This window comes from Uranotaenia lowii, chromosome 3 (genome assembly GCF_029784155.1).
Source record: "Uranotaenia lowii strain MFRU-FL chromosome 3, ASM2978415v1, whole genome shotgun sequence".
In the NCBI taxonomy this organism is placed as follows: domain Eukaryota; kingdom Metazoa; phylum Arthropoda; class Insecta; order Diptera; family Culicidae; genus Uranotaenia; species Uranotaenia lowii.
In genome coordinates this window covers 211,318,465-211,334,846 of record NC_073693.1, presented here as the reverse complement: position 1 = coordinate 211,334,846, position 16,382 = coordinate 211,318,465, and the positions used below count along the sequence as shown (strand labels likewise).

Sequence of the window (16,382 nt, the reverse complement as noted above, 5' to 3'; positions counted from 1 at the left end):
TACCGTGCACACAAAAGCTCCCCGGACCGAAGTGAAACGGTAGGCCTACGCCCAACAGGCCGAGTTGTTGCGGGAATTGCCCAAAGAGCAATTCCGGATTCCGTCCTGTTCCTGTATTCGTCCGATCCCGTTACGTTGTTCCAGCAGAAGTCCCCCAACGAGTCGACCACCGAGAAACGGCCGCAACGAGATCATCGAGATACCAAATAAAAGAGCGCAAGTACAAAATTGAAAACCAACCATCTTACCATTTCTTTCTAACAAACCACTGAAATTCGAGAAACAAAACTCACAAAGAACAGTGAATTGAAATTTTCATGAATAAACTTTGTATGGTCCTTCTTTCATCCAAATTGTCGAGTCTTTCTTTAATTCAAAGTGCATTCCCTGTAAAACCAAGAACATTTCTCTCTTTTGTTTGTTTCTGTAAAGTTTCCAAAAGGTTTAAAAAGTCCGCCCAAGAATCACTATTTTAATTGTGTTAGTTGTTAAAATATATTTCTCCGGTGATCAACCAAGTTTCCCCTGTTGAGCTAGCGCAGGGAAGTAGGGTCGCTACGACTCTAACAATTGGCGCCCAACGTAAAAATTTTTTTTGATAAAATTTCAATTCCATTTAAAAAAATAAGAAAAAGTGGTCTACTTCCAAGACCAGAAGTAAATCCCTTTTTCTAATTGGTCTCCCGGAGAAATTCAGCTAAGATTAACTTCATTAAAATCGCGTAGTCGTTGAAGCAAGTTTTCTTAAAGTCAATTTCACGAGGAAATTTTGGGGATGAAAATTCACTGATTGTCGCGAATGATTATAACTATCATACAAACCATACTGTTCTCCCGAATTGTTAATCAATCTGAAATTGTTACTAACCATTCTACAGTACCTTCTCATCCAATAGCAAAATTTTTAGTTCATATTTGCCAAGACAAATCTATCATTTGGTTTTGTTCAAATCGCCAATATTGCATACTTTCTGGCGTTTAATACCCAAAGTTACCCACTAAGTGTATTTCTTTTTCAGCTCATTTTTCGAAAATCGAAATATTAGTAAATTTATTATTAGTTAATCTAGGATTAGTCAACGATGGAGGAGCTAAGCTTTAATCAAGCGCTAGATCGCTTGGTTAAATTATACCAGGTTATGCGGGTGGAGTTATTGGAGGAGGATGAACTCGAGCAAGAGCTCAAATGTCGCGATGTGATATTGTCGGGACTGGATTTGTCCAGGAAAAGGAAATGTTTGCGGGATGCTTTAAAAAGGGAAAAAGAATCCGGTAGTAAATTAGGTTCCTTAAATCTAAGAAGCGATCCCGAAAATGAACGGGAAATTTGCTTGGTAAAATTTAAACAACTTAAAAAAACCTTACAATCTAACACTTCCGACGACATGCAAAAAAGGATTTCCTTAGCTCGTCTAGCTCACGTGGGCGCTCGAGTAGCCACTCTCCTTTGCTCGTCACGGGGCTCACCAAACCTTTTGACGCAAATGCAGAATGTACTGGTGGAATTAGTGCAATTGATGCAAACCGCGATTGAACCACCGGGAAGCGAGCAACAGGATACCACCATAGACAACCCTTCGCAGGCAATGGTAGAGGCAACAGGCAGCGCCAGATCCGAGGTTCCTACACCTACAGCCTTGGGCCAAGACGATCTCGACTGGATCCATAGCTTACAGGCGAGAATAGTAGGTCTCGAAGAAGAACTAGCTAAAAGAAAAGAAGGAAAGGATGCTGAAACTCAAACCAATCAGGAAATTCAAAATGTTTCGAACCCATTAGATGGTGGCACCAACATGAATTTTGAAAATTTTTCCGCTAATTCTAGTTTCCAAAACAATTCATTTCCTCAAATCCTTTCTAATCCCACGTATCCTCAAACAAATTCATTTTACCCCCAAATTCCTAATCATTACCCTTATTCAGCTTCAATAAATATTTCCCAACCCATTCATGAAAACAAAATCCAAACCAATAGACCAACTCCTCAATTCTCAATTTCAAATTGCCCTCTAAATAACAATAGCCATCCTCAAGATCCTTATCCCAATCCTTACAATCAATTTCCCGCACCTCTAAATTTCCCCAATCAAACCCTTCCGAATGTGAATGTTTCCCAAAATGTTGGTCAGCCAAATCCCCCAGCTCAAAATTTTCCGATGCAGAATCCTTCTCAGCCTCCGTTTGCCAACCGTTGGCTGCCGAACCAGTACCAGGGACAACCCGGTTTCCCTTATGGACCATCTGGAGGACAGTACGGACAACCTGGACTATCTTATCCGTTTCAGACCCCTGTTCAGTCTCGCCATACTTTGCCAGTTTCTAAATGGAACATTGCTAAATACAGCGGAGACGATCAAGGGTTGAAACTGAATGAGTTTCTGGAAGTGGTGCATGCTCTTTCCATGGCCGAAAGGGTTTCCGAGCAGGAGCTTTTCGAATCGGCAGTTCATCTGTTTACCGGATCCGCGTTGAAGTGGTATATGACCCAGCGCTCCATGGGTCGGCTCATCAGCTGGCAGCATTTAGTCTTTGAGCTTCGAAGGACATATTTGCATCCGGATTTGGACGCCCTCATCAAGATGAAGGTCTACCAAAGACGCCAACGGCAGCAGGAATCGTTCTACGAGTTCTACAGCGAGGTAGAAAAGCTGATCCGGACCATGAGCGCTCCAATTCCGGAATTTGAAAAGATCCAAATCCTCCAACAGAACATGAGGATGGATTATAAAAAGCAAATGGCTTTCGTTCCTGTTCTGAATCTGGAGTCATTAGTCGCGGCGGGTCAAAAGCTTGATGCTCTCAACTTTTCAGCCTACAATAAAGTTTTTGGTCCAGATAAAGTGGTCAACGTGATTGAAGGATCTGATCACAAGCAGGCCACCAAAAACAGGCAGCAGGTGGCCACTTCGGACACCAGTGCTGCAGTACAACAGCTGCAGAACTCATATCCTCGGGCGGCTGTGGCAGGTTCAAAAGGGAACAGTGCTCCGAAGAGTCAGAACCAGTTCTCGCCAAATTTACCTGGCCCGTCACGTCAATTGGTTGGTAAATCATCCGGGGAAACATCCAGCAGTCAGTCACAGCCACCACTAACGTTGGAGATGGTGGTGAACAACCATAAGCCTCCTCCTTCAAATCGATGCTACAATTGCAATCGAGAGGGGCATCACGCAGCAATATGTCGTCAGCCACCAATCATTGTCTGCTTCAAGTGTGGGCTTCGTGGCTTCCCGACAGCAATGTGTCCGTACTGTGTAAAAAACCACGGTACTGCGAACCAAAACCGCGGTTCGCAGGAACGCCAGGCGTAAGCACTTCATCCATTGACTCATCCGCTCCACCGTGGTTCTGGGAAACGGTCCCAAACCACTATTATTCTAGAGATACTGAAATCTGCAACATCTCCTATCCTTTTCCAAACGATCATCGTCCCTTTGTTGAAATCCGTATTCATGATTTCCCAGTTCGAGCACTGCTAGACAGCGGCAGTAATTACTCACTAATCAGCGAGAATCTCTTCGCCAAAACCAGGCAGAAAAAGGTTTTTTCGTTAGCCAAATCATTGGATCTCCATTCAGCAAGTGGTGATTCGTTGGAAGTTTTAGGCCAAGCCTGTCTCCCTATCCAGTTTGATGGACGAATCAAGGTTATCACCATTCTGGTGGTGGCCAATTTGTCCATCGACTGCATTTGTGGGATGGACTTTTGGACCAAATTTCACATCGTGCCCACTCAGTTGACTGGAGATTCCGTGAACGCAGCAGTTGTGGAGGAGGTTCCTGATCCAACCAACATGTCATCGCTAGAAGAAGAGGAGAAATTGGAAGAAATTAAAAACAGTTTTTTAGCTGCCGGTCACGGTAAACTTACCACCACTCCTTTGGCCACTCATCGGATTGTCCTGAAGGAGGAATACAAAGGCAAGCCACCGGTTCGTCAATTTCCGTATGTCATGTCTCCAAAAACCCAGGCGTTGGTTGCAGTAGAGCTGGAACGGTTGCTCGAGGCCGGCATAATTGAACGGAGCGATTCAGATTGGTCGTTGAATTGTGTGCCGGTCATCAAACCAAACAAGGTTCGGCTTTGCTTAGACGCACGGAAGATCAACGAAAGAACTGTCCGAGATGCTTACCCTCTACCCCACCCTGGAAGAATATTAGGCCAATTACCAAAAGCAAATTATTTGTCAACAATAGACCTGTCGGAAGCATTCCTACAGGTTCCGCTAGATAAGGAGTCCCGGCGGTACACAGCTTTCAGCGTGCAGGGTAAAGGGTTGTTCCAGTATACCCGGATGTGTTTCGGGTTGGTCAACAGTCCTGCTTCATTGGCCAAAATAATGGACTTCGTACTGGGTCATGGTATACTGGAACCGAATGTTTTCGTATACCTCGATGACATTGTTGTGGTAACGGAAACATTCGAGCATCACGTACAGCTTCTTACGGAGATCTCTCGTCGTCTACGTGAAGCCAACTTGAGTATTAACCGCGATAAATCGCGATTTGGAGTATCCGAAGTACCCTTTCTGGGTTACCTGTTAGGAACCGAAGGCCTACGCACAAATCCGGAAAAGGTACGGCCAATCTTGGAATACGAACGGCCAACAACAGTAACAAAACTCCGGAGGTTTCTGGGAATGGCCAATTATTATCGGCGATTCATTCCAGACTTCAGTGGAACCACGGCGGCTCTCACCGATCTCCTACAAACGAAGTCGAAACTGGTTCGCTGGAATGAAGATGCCGAAACAGCTTTCGTTCGTATTAAGGAGCTGTTAATTTCTTCCCCCATTTTGGCCAGTCCAGATTTCAGCCGTCCTTTCACCATCCAAACGGACGCAAGCGACGTAGCAGTGGCAGGAGTGCTAACACAACAGCATGAAGACGGAGAGTGCGTCATAGCGTACGACTCCCACAAACTCAGCACGCCACAGAAGAACTACCATGCAGCCGAAAAGGAGGCATTGGCAGCGATATTGGCTATAGATGCCTTTAGGGGATATATTGAGGGTTACCATTTCACTTTAATCACCGATTCATCTGCTCTTACTCACATACTTAATGCAAAGTGGAAAGTAGGATCACGTTGTAGTAGGTGGGCGCTCATTCTGCAGCAATATGATATGAGAATAGTGCACAGGAAAGGCAAAGAAAATGTCGTTCCTGATGCACTTTCTCGTAGCATTGCAGCAATTGACAGCCCATCCACAACGTGGTACGATTCCATGCTGCATAAAGTTGTGAGTAGACCAGATGATTACGTGGATTTTAGAGTTGAAAATGGACAACTTCTCAAATATATTTCCGTTCCCGACTACCCACATGATGCTAATTTTGCATGGAAACGCGTACCACGGACGGAGGACATTGCCAAAATAATAGAGGATTCGCATAACTCGTCTTTTCACTCCGGATATGAACGGACGCTTGCAAGGATCAGACAGCGGTACTATTGGCCTCGCATGACTGTGGAAATCCGTAATTTTGTTCGGCATTGCACGACGTGCAAAGAAGTGAAGCCCTCTCACGTCGCCATGGTTCCCGAAATGGGTAAAATGCGTCTAGCAGATCGACCCTGGCAGATGATTTCGGTTGATTTTATCGGCCCCCTTCCCAGAAGTCGTAAAGGCAACCAGCATTTGTTGGTGGTCTCGGATTACTTCTCGAAATGGGTTCTAGTTCAGCCTGTGAAGAAAATCGCTAGTTCAACCCTGTGCGTTATTTTGAAAGATCAATGGTTCATGAAGAATTCTGTTCCAGAGATAATTATAACCGATAACGGTTCTAGTTTTCTCTCGAAAGAGTTCAAGTCATTGCTTGATCAATTCAAAATCACTCACTGGTTGAACTCACGATATCATTCGCAGGCGAACCCCGTAGAGAGAGTAAACCGAACCATCAACGCTGCTATCCGCACTTACGTCAAAGGGGATCAACGCCTCTGGGACACAAAAATTGCAGAGATTGAAATGATTCTAAATACTAGTGTTCACTCACCGACGGGGTTTACCCCATATTTCATTATCCATGGACATGAATATGCGGAGCAAGGAAATGACTATCGCCTCGCCCGCCATGGAGAAAATCTTACACCCGAACAGTTTGAGAAACGTCGAAAAGATTTATACCTTAGCGTCTACGAGTTGGTGAAAAAAAATCTTGAAAAAGCGTACACAAGTTCCAAACGCGTTTACGATTTACGCATTCGCCCAGCTAAACCGTTTACTATTGGGCAATTGGTTTATCGACGAAACATGAAGCTTTCAAATGCGGGGGAGAGCTATAACTCTAAATACGGACCCCAATATTAACCGTGCAAAATAAAAAGCGTAAAAGGAACTTCCTCGTATACACTGGAAGATCTCCAGGGCAAAGATCTAGGGGTTTGGCCTGCCGCTCACATAAAGCCTGCATAAGTGCAACATGTTCGTGCAAGGGTGAAAAAAAATAATAATAATAATGATAAAGATTCGAATACTCACCACCACAATCACTAGTCATTCCTAGAATCCATTGGACCAAATATTCATTTCAGGGAATAGACTATTCTTTTCAGGTTCTCTTCAAAATAACCACTTTCCGAAGAAAAATGTACTTCCAGCTTGAAACGGGATATGATCATCGTTTACTTTGAGATAGGCACGTCGAGGAAATACATTGCTCGTTGGTAAATTTTGACCGCAACATAGACGGTGTTTACATTACGTAGGTGGTGGCGATCGAAGTCACGTTCAAGTCCAGAACATACCGATTCGACGGAAGATTCATTCAGCCAGACACCGGTGCGCCGATCAGCATGAACATAGGTTACACGGGATTAATCTTCTTCATAAGTAACGAGGCAAACTGGAGAGGTTGAAATAGGACGTCGTTGGGAAGCGGGCCTCCTGGTCATTGTTAGCTGTTATATCGGTATATTCCAGTCAATGCACTACCAGCTCCTGAAAATGTCCTGCACTGTTCATGGGGCATACAGTGTCTCAATGGCGAAGCCGTTCTCCATTCCGGCAACCAGCTAATCCACAACGAATGATTCCGGTCACTATTTCCATTCTGCAGAAGTTTCTGGTAACCAGATAGTCCCGGACGAAAACATGCCAAGATGCCCGCTCAGTTATTTTCGGCTTTCCACGGAAAGTCTTAGATAATACTCGTCGGGATGGTCTACAGAACTGCAGGAACAGTCATGCCCGGTTCCCCTTTGCTTTTAGGTGGTATGAACGCCGGAACTCATCACCCAACAGTTACCATCGGCCATTAACGGGCATTCTAATATTCTCAAGACCACCGGAATCTCTCCACAAAATCCGAAATTCTTCTTCTAGGCCTCTTTTAAACATTCCGTAGCGATCCGGAACACCTGAAAAAAAAAAAGTAATTCAGGAAGAGTAGAATATTTTTTTATTTATCTACCTGTATTTTGGTATTTCGCAAGCACTAGATCGGATTTTGGATGCAGCTGCAGCGTGGAACGTACAAGTACCTGGAAACAAAATCAATTAACACCAAAATCACTAAAATTCTCGCGTCATCGCACCTGCGAATTTTCTTCCATCGTCTCCACATGCCGGATCGAATTCAAAATAAACCCACGCTCTGATAGGCTCTGATGACATTTGAATGCCACGTCAGCAATCATCATCGGCTGTCATCATCGACAATCATCATCGAAAACAAATGCGAGTTTCGTTCAGTTTGGCCAGAAAAGGACGCAGCCAAACAGTGTTGTTTATACACGCTAAGGGAATAAAACGCAATTCTGCGTTATTTCGCAATTTTGCACTCAAAAATGAGCGATTAAAGAAATAACGTTTCGAGTTGCATATTCCCGCCACAGAATAAATCGTTTCAGTTTCGTACGAACTGAAACTGATTGATTAGTATAATAAGTTGTTTTTTCGTCATTACATGTAACTACGTGTTTGACGTTAACCGTAAAAGAGTAAATGATTGGGTGATTGAACGAATGAATGAAATTGTATGAATGGAAAAAATACTAGTCGAATGAAAGAAAGAGTGATTGGAAAAAGTAGGATAGGGTAGTGTAATTTAGGTAACGTTCTAAAATAAATTCATCGTCAATGCAACTTTGGTGTATAACAACAGGTGATAAGAGATGTCTTGGCAATTTATGATCTCTTAATTTTCTGAGAGCCTATTGGATGAGATCGCACACAGAATGATTGGGGGGACACTTTTGGTTTTGAGAAACAATTTGGATCAGAGAAGAGAAAGAAGGAAACTTTTTTTGAGATGACGCAAAATGGTAGTCAGTGATCAGTAATTCCTATTATGGAATCGTGATTTGGTGGAGGGAAGACTTTGTTTTGGCGACTAGTTCGGGATGACTCCGTTGAGGAACGAACAGAAATGGGCGTCTTTCGGGAAAAATCTTGGGTCATTGTTACCGTGCTTTGTAACCCCGTCTTCAAATCGGCTACGTGAGAAGATTCCTCTGCAAGCATGAACAAATTAATGTAGCGATCCTAATGCTAAGGGAGCCGCGGTAGGTAAGGCGCAAACTCCTGCCGTGCATAGTGACCCAGCATTAGAATCGACGACATGAGGAGATTCCTCTGCTTGGATATGACTCAATTACTCTAGAATATGTTGCGAATTGAAGACCAAGGGAGCCACGGTATGTGAAGTGCTTGCACTCTAACTTCACAATGGCTATGAGGATATTCCGTTACATTTCTGTGAAGTTAATCAGCGGAGAACCCAAGGAAAAAACCCTCGTTCGAGACAGGACCTTTGCAACCGTGTTTAGTGACCCCGCCTTAAAATCGTCTACGTGAGAAGATTCCTCTGCAATGATGACCCAATTACCCTAGAATATGTTGCGATTCTAATGCTAAGGGAGCGGCGGTAGGTTACGCGATTACACATGGTGTGTTGTGACCCGGCATTAGAATCGACGACATGGGAAGATTCCTCTGGTTGGCTATGACTAAATTACTCTAGAATATGTTGCGATTTTAAGGCTAAGGGAGCCACCACGATGCATTGGTCCTCGGGTTTTTTCACCCCCGACTCCGGGAAGATTGTAACCATTCATTTAATGGTTACAATAAAAATTGTGATTTTTGGGCCAGTTTGGATGAAAACTTTGTAAATATTGTAAATAAAAATTATTGTTCGTAAATGTCTAAAATAAGAATAAGATATCTCATGTTTGTGTGGTGTCTTGTTCTAATTTTAATAGCAATCGGCTGGTGTCATTTAGGGATTTAGTTTTGTTTATTTATTTATTTATTAATTTATTAAATTCTTCGTTATTTATTTATTTATTTATTTTCGCGTTATTTATTTATTATTCATTTAGTTAGTTATTTGTTAGGTTTAGTTTTGTTAGATTAATATATTTTGTTATGGAATGCACGCCATAAAATGTTTTGTTCGAAAAGACACCAGCCCTCTATATGTCAGTTCCTGTATTGTTACTGTCATGTTGCTGTCATCGAGCATCTTCGAAGGGGACAAAACATGCTTGACGGGAAATGGGAACATGGCGATGAAAGGACAAGAAAACCTATAAATAGGAGGAGCTCGAGAAGCTCGAGGCTTTTTCGAGTATTTCCGGTCCGAGGTTGAGCAGCAACAGCGCGTCACACACCTTACGTGACTAGCCCGTTTCCAACCGTACTTGGGTGGCATTGACCCCCTTCCCCGTTATTATCAGTTCCGGTAGTGGTCTGAACAATTTTCAACGGCCAGCTGGAAGCTTCACGACTCCATTTCCCAGCTGGTCGGTCGAGGTGGCAAAGTGAAGAGAACCCCAGAACAAGTGTCTTCCCCCAGTGCCGTGAATCACCATCAGCCTTTACGCGAACACACCGGTGTCCCGCGAGTGCTTTAGGTCGTGCCTGTGACTAGTGCCCCGCCCCCGTTACAACCCCCTTAGGGGCACTCCACGCTGTGGTGAGGTCTGGTGGGAATTCCCTCTGGGTATTCTAGTGCCGACCAATCTGTTACTTGCCCCTCGATAGAGTGAGACACTCGCGTGGTTACCGTGCACACAAAAGCTCCCCGGACCGAAGTGAAACGGTAGGCCTACGCCCAACAGGCCGAGTTGTTGCGGGAATTGCCCAAAGAGCAATTCCGGATTCCGTCCTGTTCCTGTATTCGTCCGATCCCGTTACGTTGTTCCAGCAGAAGTCCCCCAACGAGTCGACCACCGAGAAACGGCCGCAACGAGATCATCGAGATACCAAATAAAAGAGCGCAAGTACAAAATTGAAAACCAACCATCTTACCATTTCTTTCTAACAAACCACTGAAATTCGAGAAACAAAACTCACAAAGAACAGTGAATTGAAATTTTCATGAATAAACTTTGTATGGTCCTTCTTTCATCCAAATTGTCGAGTCTTTCTTTAATTCAAAGTGCATTCCCTGTAAAACCAAGAACATTTCTCTCTTTTGTTTGTTTCTGTAAAGTTTCCAAAAGGTTTAAAAAGTCCGCCCAAGAATCACTATTTTAATTGTGTTAGTTGTTAAAATATATTTCTCCGGTGATCAACCAAGTTTCCCCTGTTGAGCTAGCGCAGGGAAGTAGGGTCGCTACGACTCTAACACAGTAGACTGAGTCGATTTGGGGTCATTTTTGAATTTCCCAAACCCTGGGGTCTTAAAAGCTTCGTCTTGGTCCAAAACTCATCCATGATTTTTTGCAGAATTTTTAAGTAACGTTTACATGAGTAAATTTGAACTTTTAGGTTTGTATGGGAATATTGAATATTTTGTACTGAAAAATCAACATCGTTTTTGTTACTTCTGTGGAACCGAGCCAGCTGACGGTTTTTGTGCCAATTTATAAAATTCCTTGAGGAAATTTTCCGCTGAACAACTTTGTCGAAGACTGTAACTTCGTATCTTATTAGGCAAAAAAGTTATTAGCATTTCAATAGGGGTATATCTTTTCGCATTGATAAACAGTAAATTCAATAGACATCACTGCTGGAGCCTCGCAAAGTATTGCATGAAAAGTAGTCATGCAATACCTCGATAGGCACCCTGCAGTGATGTCAATTGAATTTACTGTTAATCAATGCGAAAAGACATACCCCTATTAAACTGCTAATAACTTTTTTGCCTAATAAGATACGAAGTTACAGTCTTCGACAAAGTTGTTCAGCGGAAAATTTCCTCAAGGAATTTTATAAATTGGCATAACAACCATCAGCTGCCTCAGTTCCACAGAAGAAACAAAAACGATGTTGATTTTTCAGTACAAAATATTCAATTTTCCCATACAAACCTAAAAGTTCAAATTTACTCATGTAAACGTTACTTAAAAATTCTGCAAATATCATGGATGAGTTTTGGACCAAGACGAAGCTTTTAAGACCCCAGGGTTTGGGAAATTCAAAAATGACCCGAAATCGACTCAGTCTAATGAAACAGTTTATAATTCGGCAGCTATATACTTAATAAAGGTAGTTCCATATTTCAACGTTTTCCTTGTTTAATTATTATGAGAATAAAAAAAAATGTTTTAAATTAAACAAATGAAAGCATATGATTCGAAATCGTTGAAAATTCTTTATGATAATCATTTATTCGCGCTGTTTATTTGCATGTCTAGCGTTAAGAACGTAGTTGCTGCACACAATGGCTGTAAATTATTCGTTCTTCAAATGACAAAACTAGTAGTTCCTACGTGAAATTAAATTATAACATCACATGGTTGGTGGTACTTACTTGTTGTAGAGGACGATATCCGGCAGCCAGATGTGTTCGGACGGCACATAGAGCTCGGTCACACCGCCATATTCTGCCGGATCCCATTTAAATTTATGATCCTGCCACTCCTGCGAAAAAGGGCGGTTTCCCAGCATCCGGTGTGGCATTTCCATGGGGGCATGAAAAAAAATGGAATAAAATAAAAAACAAACCATGCAATAATTAAAAAGGAGTAAGAAAATGGTTATTTTTAATTTAGCATCGTTTATTGTTAATTCCTTCCGATATTCACGATAGAATACTGCATATAGGGCGGAAAACGGTTCAAAATTTGTTCATTCTCGATTCAACTGAGATATAAATTCTTTTTCCTTTTGTGTTGTAATGTAAAAAAAACTGTCAAAATAATTTAAAGCTGAAGGCATTTACTGGATTTTCTTTATAAACATACATATGTACATCAAAGCCGACTTCCAGTTGAAGACAAACACGAATGGATGAAACAAAAGCAAGGACACATCTCCAGCATCAGGGTCAATCAGTGAAATCGGAAACAAACTCCCACCACAACGCAACGTTGGATTCTCCCATTCCCTGCCGTGGATATGATAGGAAACAAGCACGCAAACATGGCGTAAATTGTTCCAAAACAAAATCCGCTCCGGCTTCCGCATTTCGAAAACTGCTTCTGATTCATATTTCGAAAAATCCGGATATTGGAGGGAGACAGAAAGTCTGAGTGGCAGAATGAGAAAGGATGAAGGACGTTATTTTGTAGCAGGTTGGTTTGATTTTTGTGTAAACAAACATGTGACTATACATGTTCGTGTACAATGCGGGTAACAAAAAACTCTGTAGGACCTACTCCGTACCTACTGATGGCATTGTGTGGAGACGACAGTTTTCCGAAAAACATGTTGTGATTTTTTGTGGTTTATCTTTTGCCGTTGATGGCCGGCTAGTAGTAACAGGAAGTAGAAGTAGGAGGAGGAGGAGACGTGAAATGGAAAACAAGGTGCTTAAATGCAAATGACACAAGCTCGGCAAAGGGTCATGTATGCAAAATATGTTTATCGTAGGAGTACTTACGTGTTCGAGCCAAATATTTGTCGTCAGGATCTGATCCTTGAGATTCTGTGGGAATGGAGGAGAAAAAAAATAAACGGACATTAGTGGATAGATAAATACAGGCTATCAATATCAGTCTAGTACTGAGGAAATACAAATAGGCATAATAGCATTTAAGAAGTATCGATTTCAAAGACGCTTTTATATTTTGAAGAAATTTAGAGAAATGATTGTGAAAACTGAGGTGTATATGATTTCAACTAAAATGCTGACCATAATCTTTAAGTATTAGAAATAAGAAATATGGTATGGTATTAGCCTTTTGATAAACTGTAAAGATGTGATAATATGAGATTTTATTGTTTCAAACAAAATAAAATCTCAACGTTTATTACACTGAAGGATATTACCTTTCCATTTTAAGTATTCTTATTCAAAAGCATTCAATCCTTTCCCTAATAGCTCATTTTCGATATACGATAATCCAAAATTTAATACCCAATAAAAATTGTTTTTGGTAATACAATCTTGTGTACAAGTTTCCACACTAATGCGACTCATTTTCACTTTTTTTTTTGCATGACTCTGATTAAACATCTGTATCTGTAGGTCTTCCTTTTATACCCACGTATGCATCGTTCAATAGAGAAAAACAAATCTTAATTTCAAACCTGACATCAATTGCTCGTCCCTTAAAAATGAACTGTAAAAATGGACTGCAAAAATGGACTGTAAAAATGGACTATAAAAATGAACGACCCATTTTTCCCGTTCTTTAAACAAAATTTGCTAATTTGAACGTCTCTTGAATCCCTGCACACGCATTTGGCTGAACCTATAAAAGTTGTAAATATGATCCATTATTTGGATCTATCAATTAACGGGTCTTTTAGGTTGGCACACTCATTTGGTTTTACACTTCAAAAGTGTTAAGTTGACCCGTTGTCCTGAACCTCCAGGATCGGTTTACAAACGGGTGATTCTGTTGGGTCAATATTACACTTGTTTTTGGAAAAGGCCGGGTTTGAAGCGTACTGGATAGTTATATATCTCTTTGGCTAGTGAACGGTAGACAATGTGCAACTCGAAACCCCATACACCCAACCTTTGGGTAGTGGTCATATCACCTCTTGTCTGCGACTCCGATTCTCTACCTCCCCGTGGTGCTAGCTGGGATGCGAGCAACCTTAGTCTCCAACGAATTGAAGAGCCGCAAATTCGACATCGTAGCGCTGCAGGAGGTATGCTGGAAGGGCTCCACGGTACGAACGTATCCAGATGGTCGTGCCATCTACCAGAGCTGCGGCAACACACACGCGCTTGGAACAGCTTTTATAGTGATGGGAAAGATGCAAAAGCGCGTGATCGGGTGGTGGCCGATCAACTTTCGAATGTGCCGGTTGAGAATCAAGGGCCGGTTCTTCAACATCAGCATCATCAACGTGCACAGCCCTCACCTCGGAAGTACCGGTGACGACAAAGACGAATTGTACGCGCAGCTGGAGCATGAATACGACCGTTGCCCAAAACTTGATATCAAGATCGTCATCGGGGATTTGTGACCGTTCACTTTGGTACGGCCACAAATCTAAAGTCACCTCGGGGGAAGCTAAGCAAATCATTTTAATTAAATAATTAGCAGAATAGGGTAGCATAAATAAAATTTCACAAAATATTATTGAAAGCTTTAAAAATTGAAATAAATAAGTGAAATTCTTAGAAAAAGTCAGTACGAATATGAGGAGAAATGACACATTGATCACATCTATCATAAAAAACCCAACACTCAAGGAATTGTAATCAGCCATTTAACAACACTACACTTACAACACACCCCTGAAGACGCCTGAACACGTCTAATACGCAATTTAGTCGAGTTCTGGAAAAACCATGCCTAAGAGGAAAAACAAGGGACATTTCCTCTTCCACTTGGAACTGAACCCTGGAAGGAGGAACACCTACAAAATCTATCTGGTGTCAAGTTTTTATTATCTCCCAAAAGCACGCGTCTCCGAAGTATCCTTGAGAGTTCGCGGGTGGTTCTTTAAGTGGTTCAAGTGTCGAACGGATTCAGGCTGAGGCCACGAAAATTCATTCATATCGGGCACTGCCAAAAGGAATCCAAGATCGGGACTGAAGCCGCGATATCGCCAACATATATCGGGCACAGTCACTGGCAAGACCACATGGTCGTGGTTTCTGGTTAAGGAGGAAGGCAATCGTTGAGCGGAAGGATTTTCCCCAATATCCCTTGGCCAACAAGAACGGTTGTTACGGGCGGGAACTGCTCCCACGGCACAAATACGGACTGGCACGGAAGACGATCCAAAGCACGATTCCCCGGGTGGCCACGCGCGCTGTGGCTTGGCTAGAAGACGGATCCTAGAAGCGGAGCGAACATCGTTGGGCCCATACACGTTACACCACACACCGTAGGTTTCGTAAGTACCTCTGTAAAAATTTGAGAATAGGGAACTAAGGACAGTTAGGGAACTAGGGAAAGTGCCAAATTAACAGTTTCGACATTTAAATAAAATGATTTGCATTTGGCCAAAAACATTACAGTTCTCGTATTGTTCTTGCAAGCTGACCCTGAGTGATCTTTAAGGAGTCCATGTGACTGAGCGGGCGTAACACAAGGGATTGTTACAGATTTTAATGCTCAGGTCGGCCAGGAGGAGGAATTCAAACCGACAATTGGAAGGTTCAGTGCGCACCAGCTGACCAACGGAAACGGCCTCAGACTTATTTATTTCGTCGCCTCCAAACGAATGGCCGTACGTAGTACCTTTTTCCAGCACCGCCTCCCACACAAGTACACCTGGAGATCACCGTACCAAACGCAATCACAGATCGACCACGTTTTGATTGACAGCCGGCACTTCTCGGACATCATCGACGTCAGATCCTGACTTCAGTCAGATCACTATCTGGTGATGGTGAAGATGCGCCCAAAACTCTCCGCAGTGAACAACACACGAAACCGGCGCCCGCCTCGGTTAAATATCGCACGACTGAAGCAACCTGAGGTCGCGGCAGACTACGCGCAATCGGTCGAAGCAGCGCTGCCGGCAGAGTGCAAGCTTGACGAAGCCCCCCTCGAGGACTATTAAGATACCATCAGACAGCCATCAACAGTGCTGCGGAGAACGTCATCGGTTATGTTGAGCGAACTCGACGGAACGACTGGTTCGACGGGGAGTGTAGGAGGGTGATGGACGAAGAGAATGCCGCGCGGACGGCAGTAGTGCAAAGAGGCACGCGTCGAAATGTGAAAAATCACCGACAGCGGAAGAGGCAGCGAGTTCGAATTTTCCAAGAGAAAAAGCGCCGCCTGGAGGAGGAGAAGCTCGAGGAGGTGGAGCAGCTGCATCGTTCCCAAAAAACACAAAAGTTCTATCAGAAACTCAACGCATCCCGCAAAGGCTTCGTGCCGCAAGCCGAAATGTGCCGGGATAAGGACGGGGGCATCTTGACGGACAATCGTGAGGTGATCAAAAGGTGGTAGCAGCATTTCGATGAACACCTGAACGGCGCACATGCAGGAGATCAAGACGGTGGGGGAAGGTACATCGCCGGCGTAGCTAATGACGTAGAGGAGCCACTCCCAACGATGAGTGAAGTTAA

The 16,382-nt window shown here is 43.0% G+C and overlaps 1 protein-coding gene across 1 annotated transcript in view; it reads right to left on the bottom strand.

Moving 5' to 3' along the window:
• LOC129758005 (acetylcholine receptor subunit alpha-like 2) overlaps positions 1-16,382 on the bottom strand; it is a 205,091-nt gene that overhangs the window by 150,727 nt on the left and 37,982 nt on the right. The window contains exons 2-3 of the mRNA XM_055755424.1: positions 12,777-12,821; positions 11,706-11,815 (exon numbers count right to left, since the gene is read on the bottom strand). Coding sequence (XP_055611399.1) covers positions 11,706-11,815; positions 12,777-12,821 — 155 coding nt within the window. The remainder of the gene's footprint in view (positions 1-11,705; positions 11,816-12,776; positions 12,822-16,382) is intronic.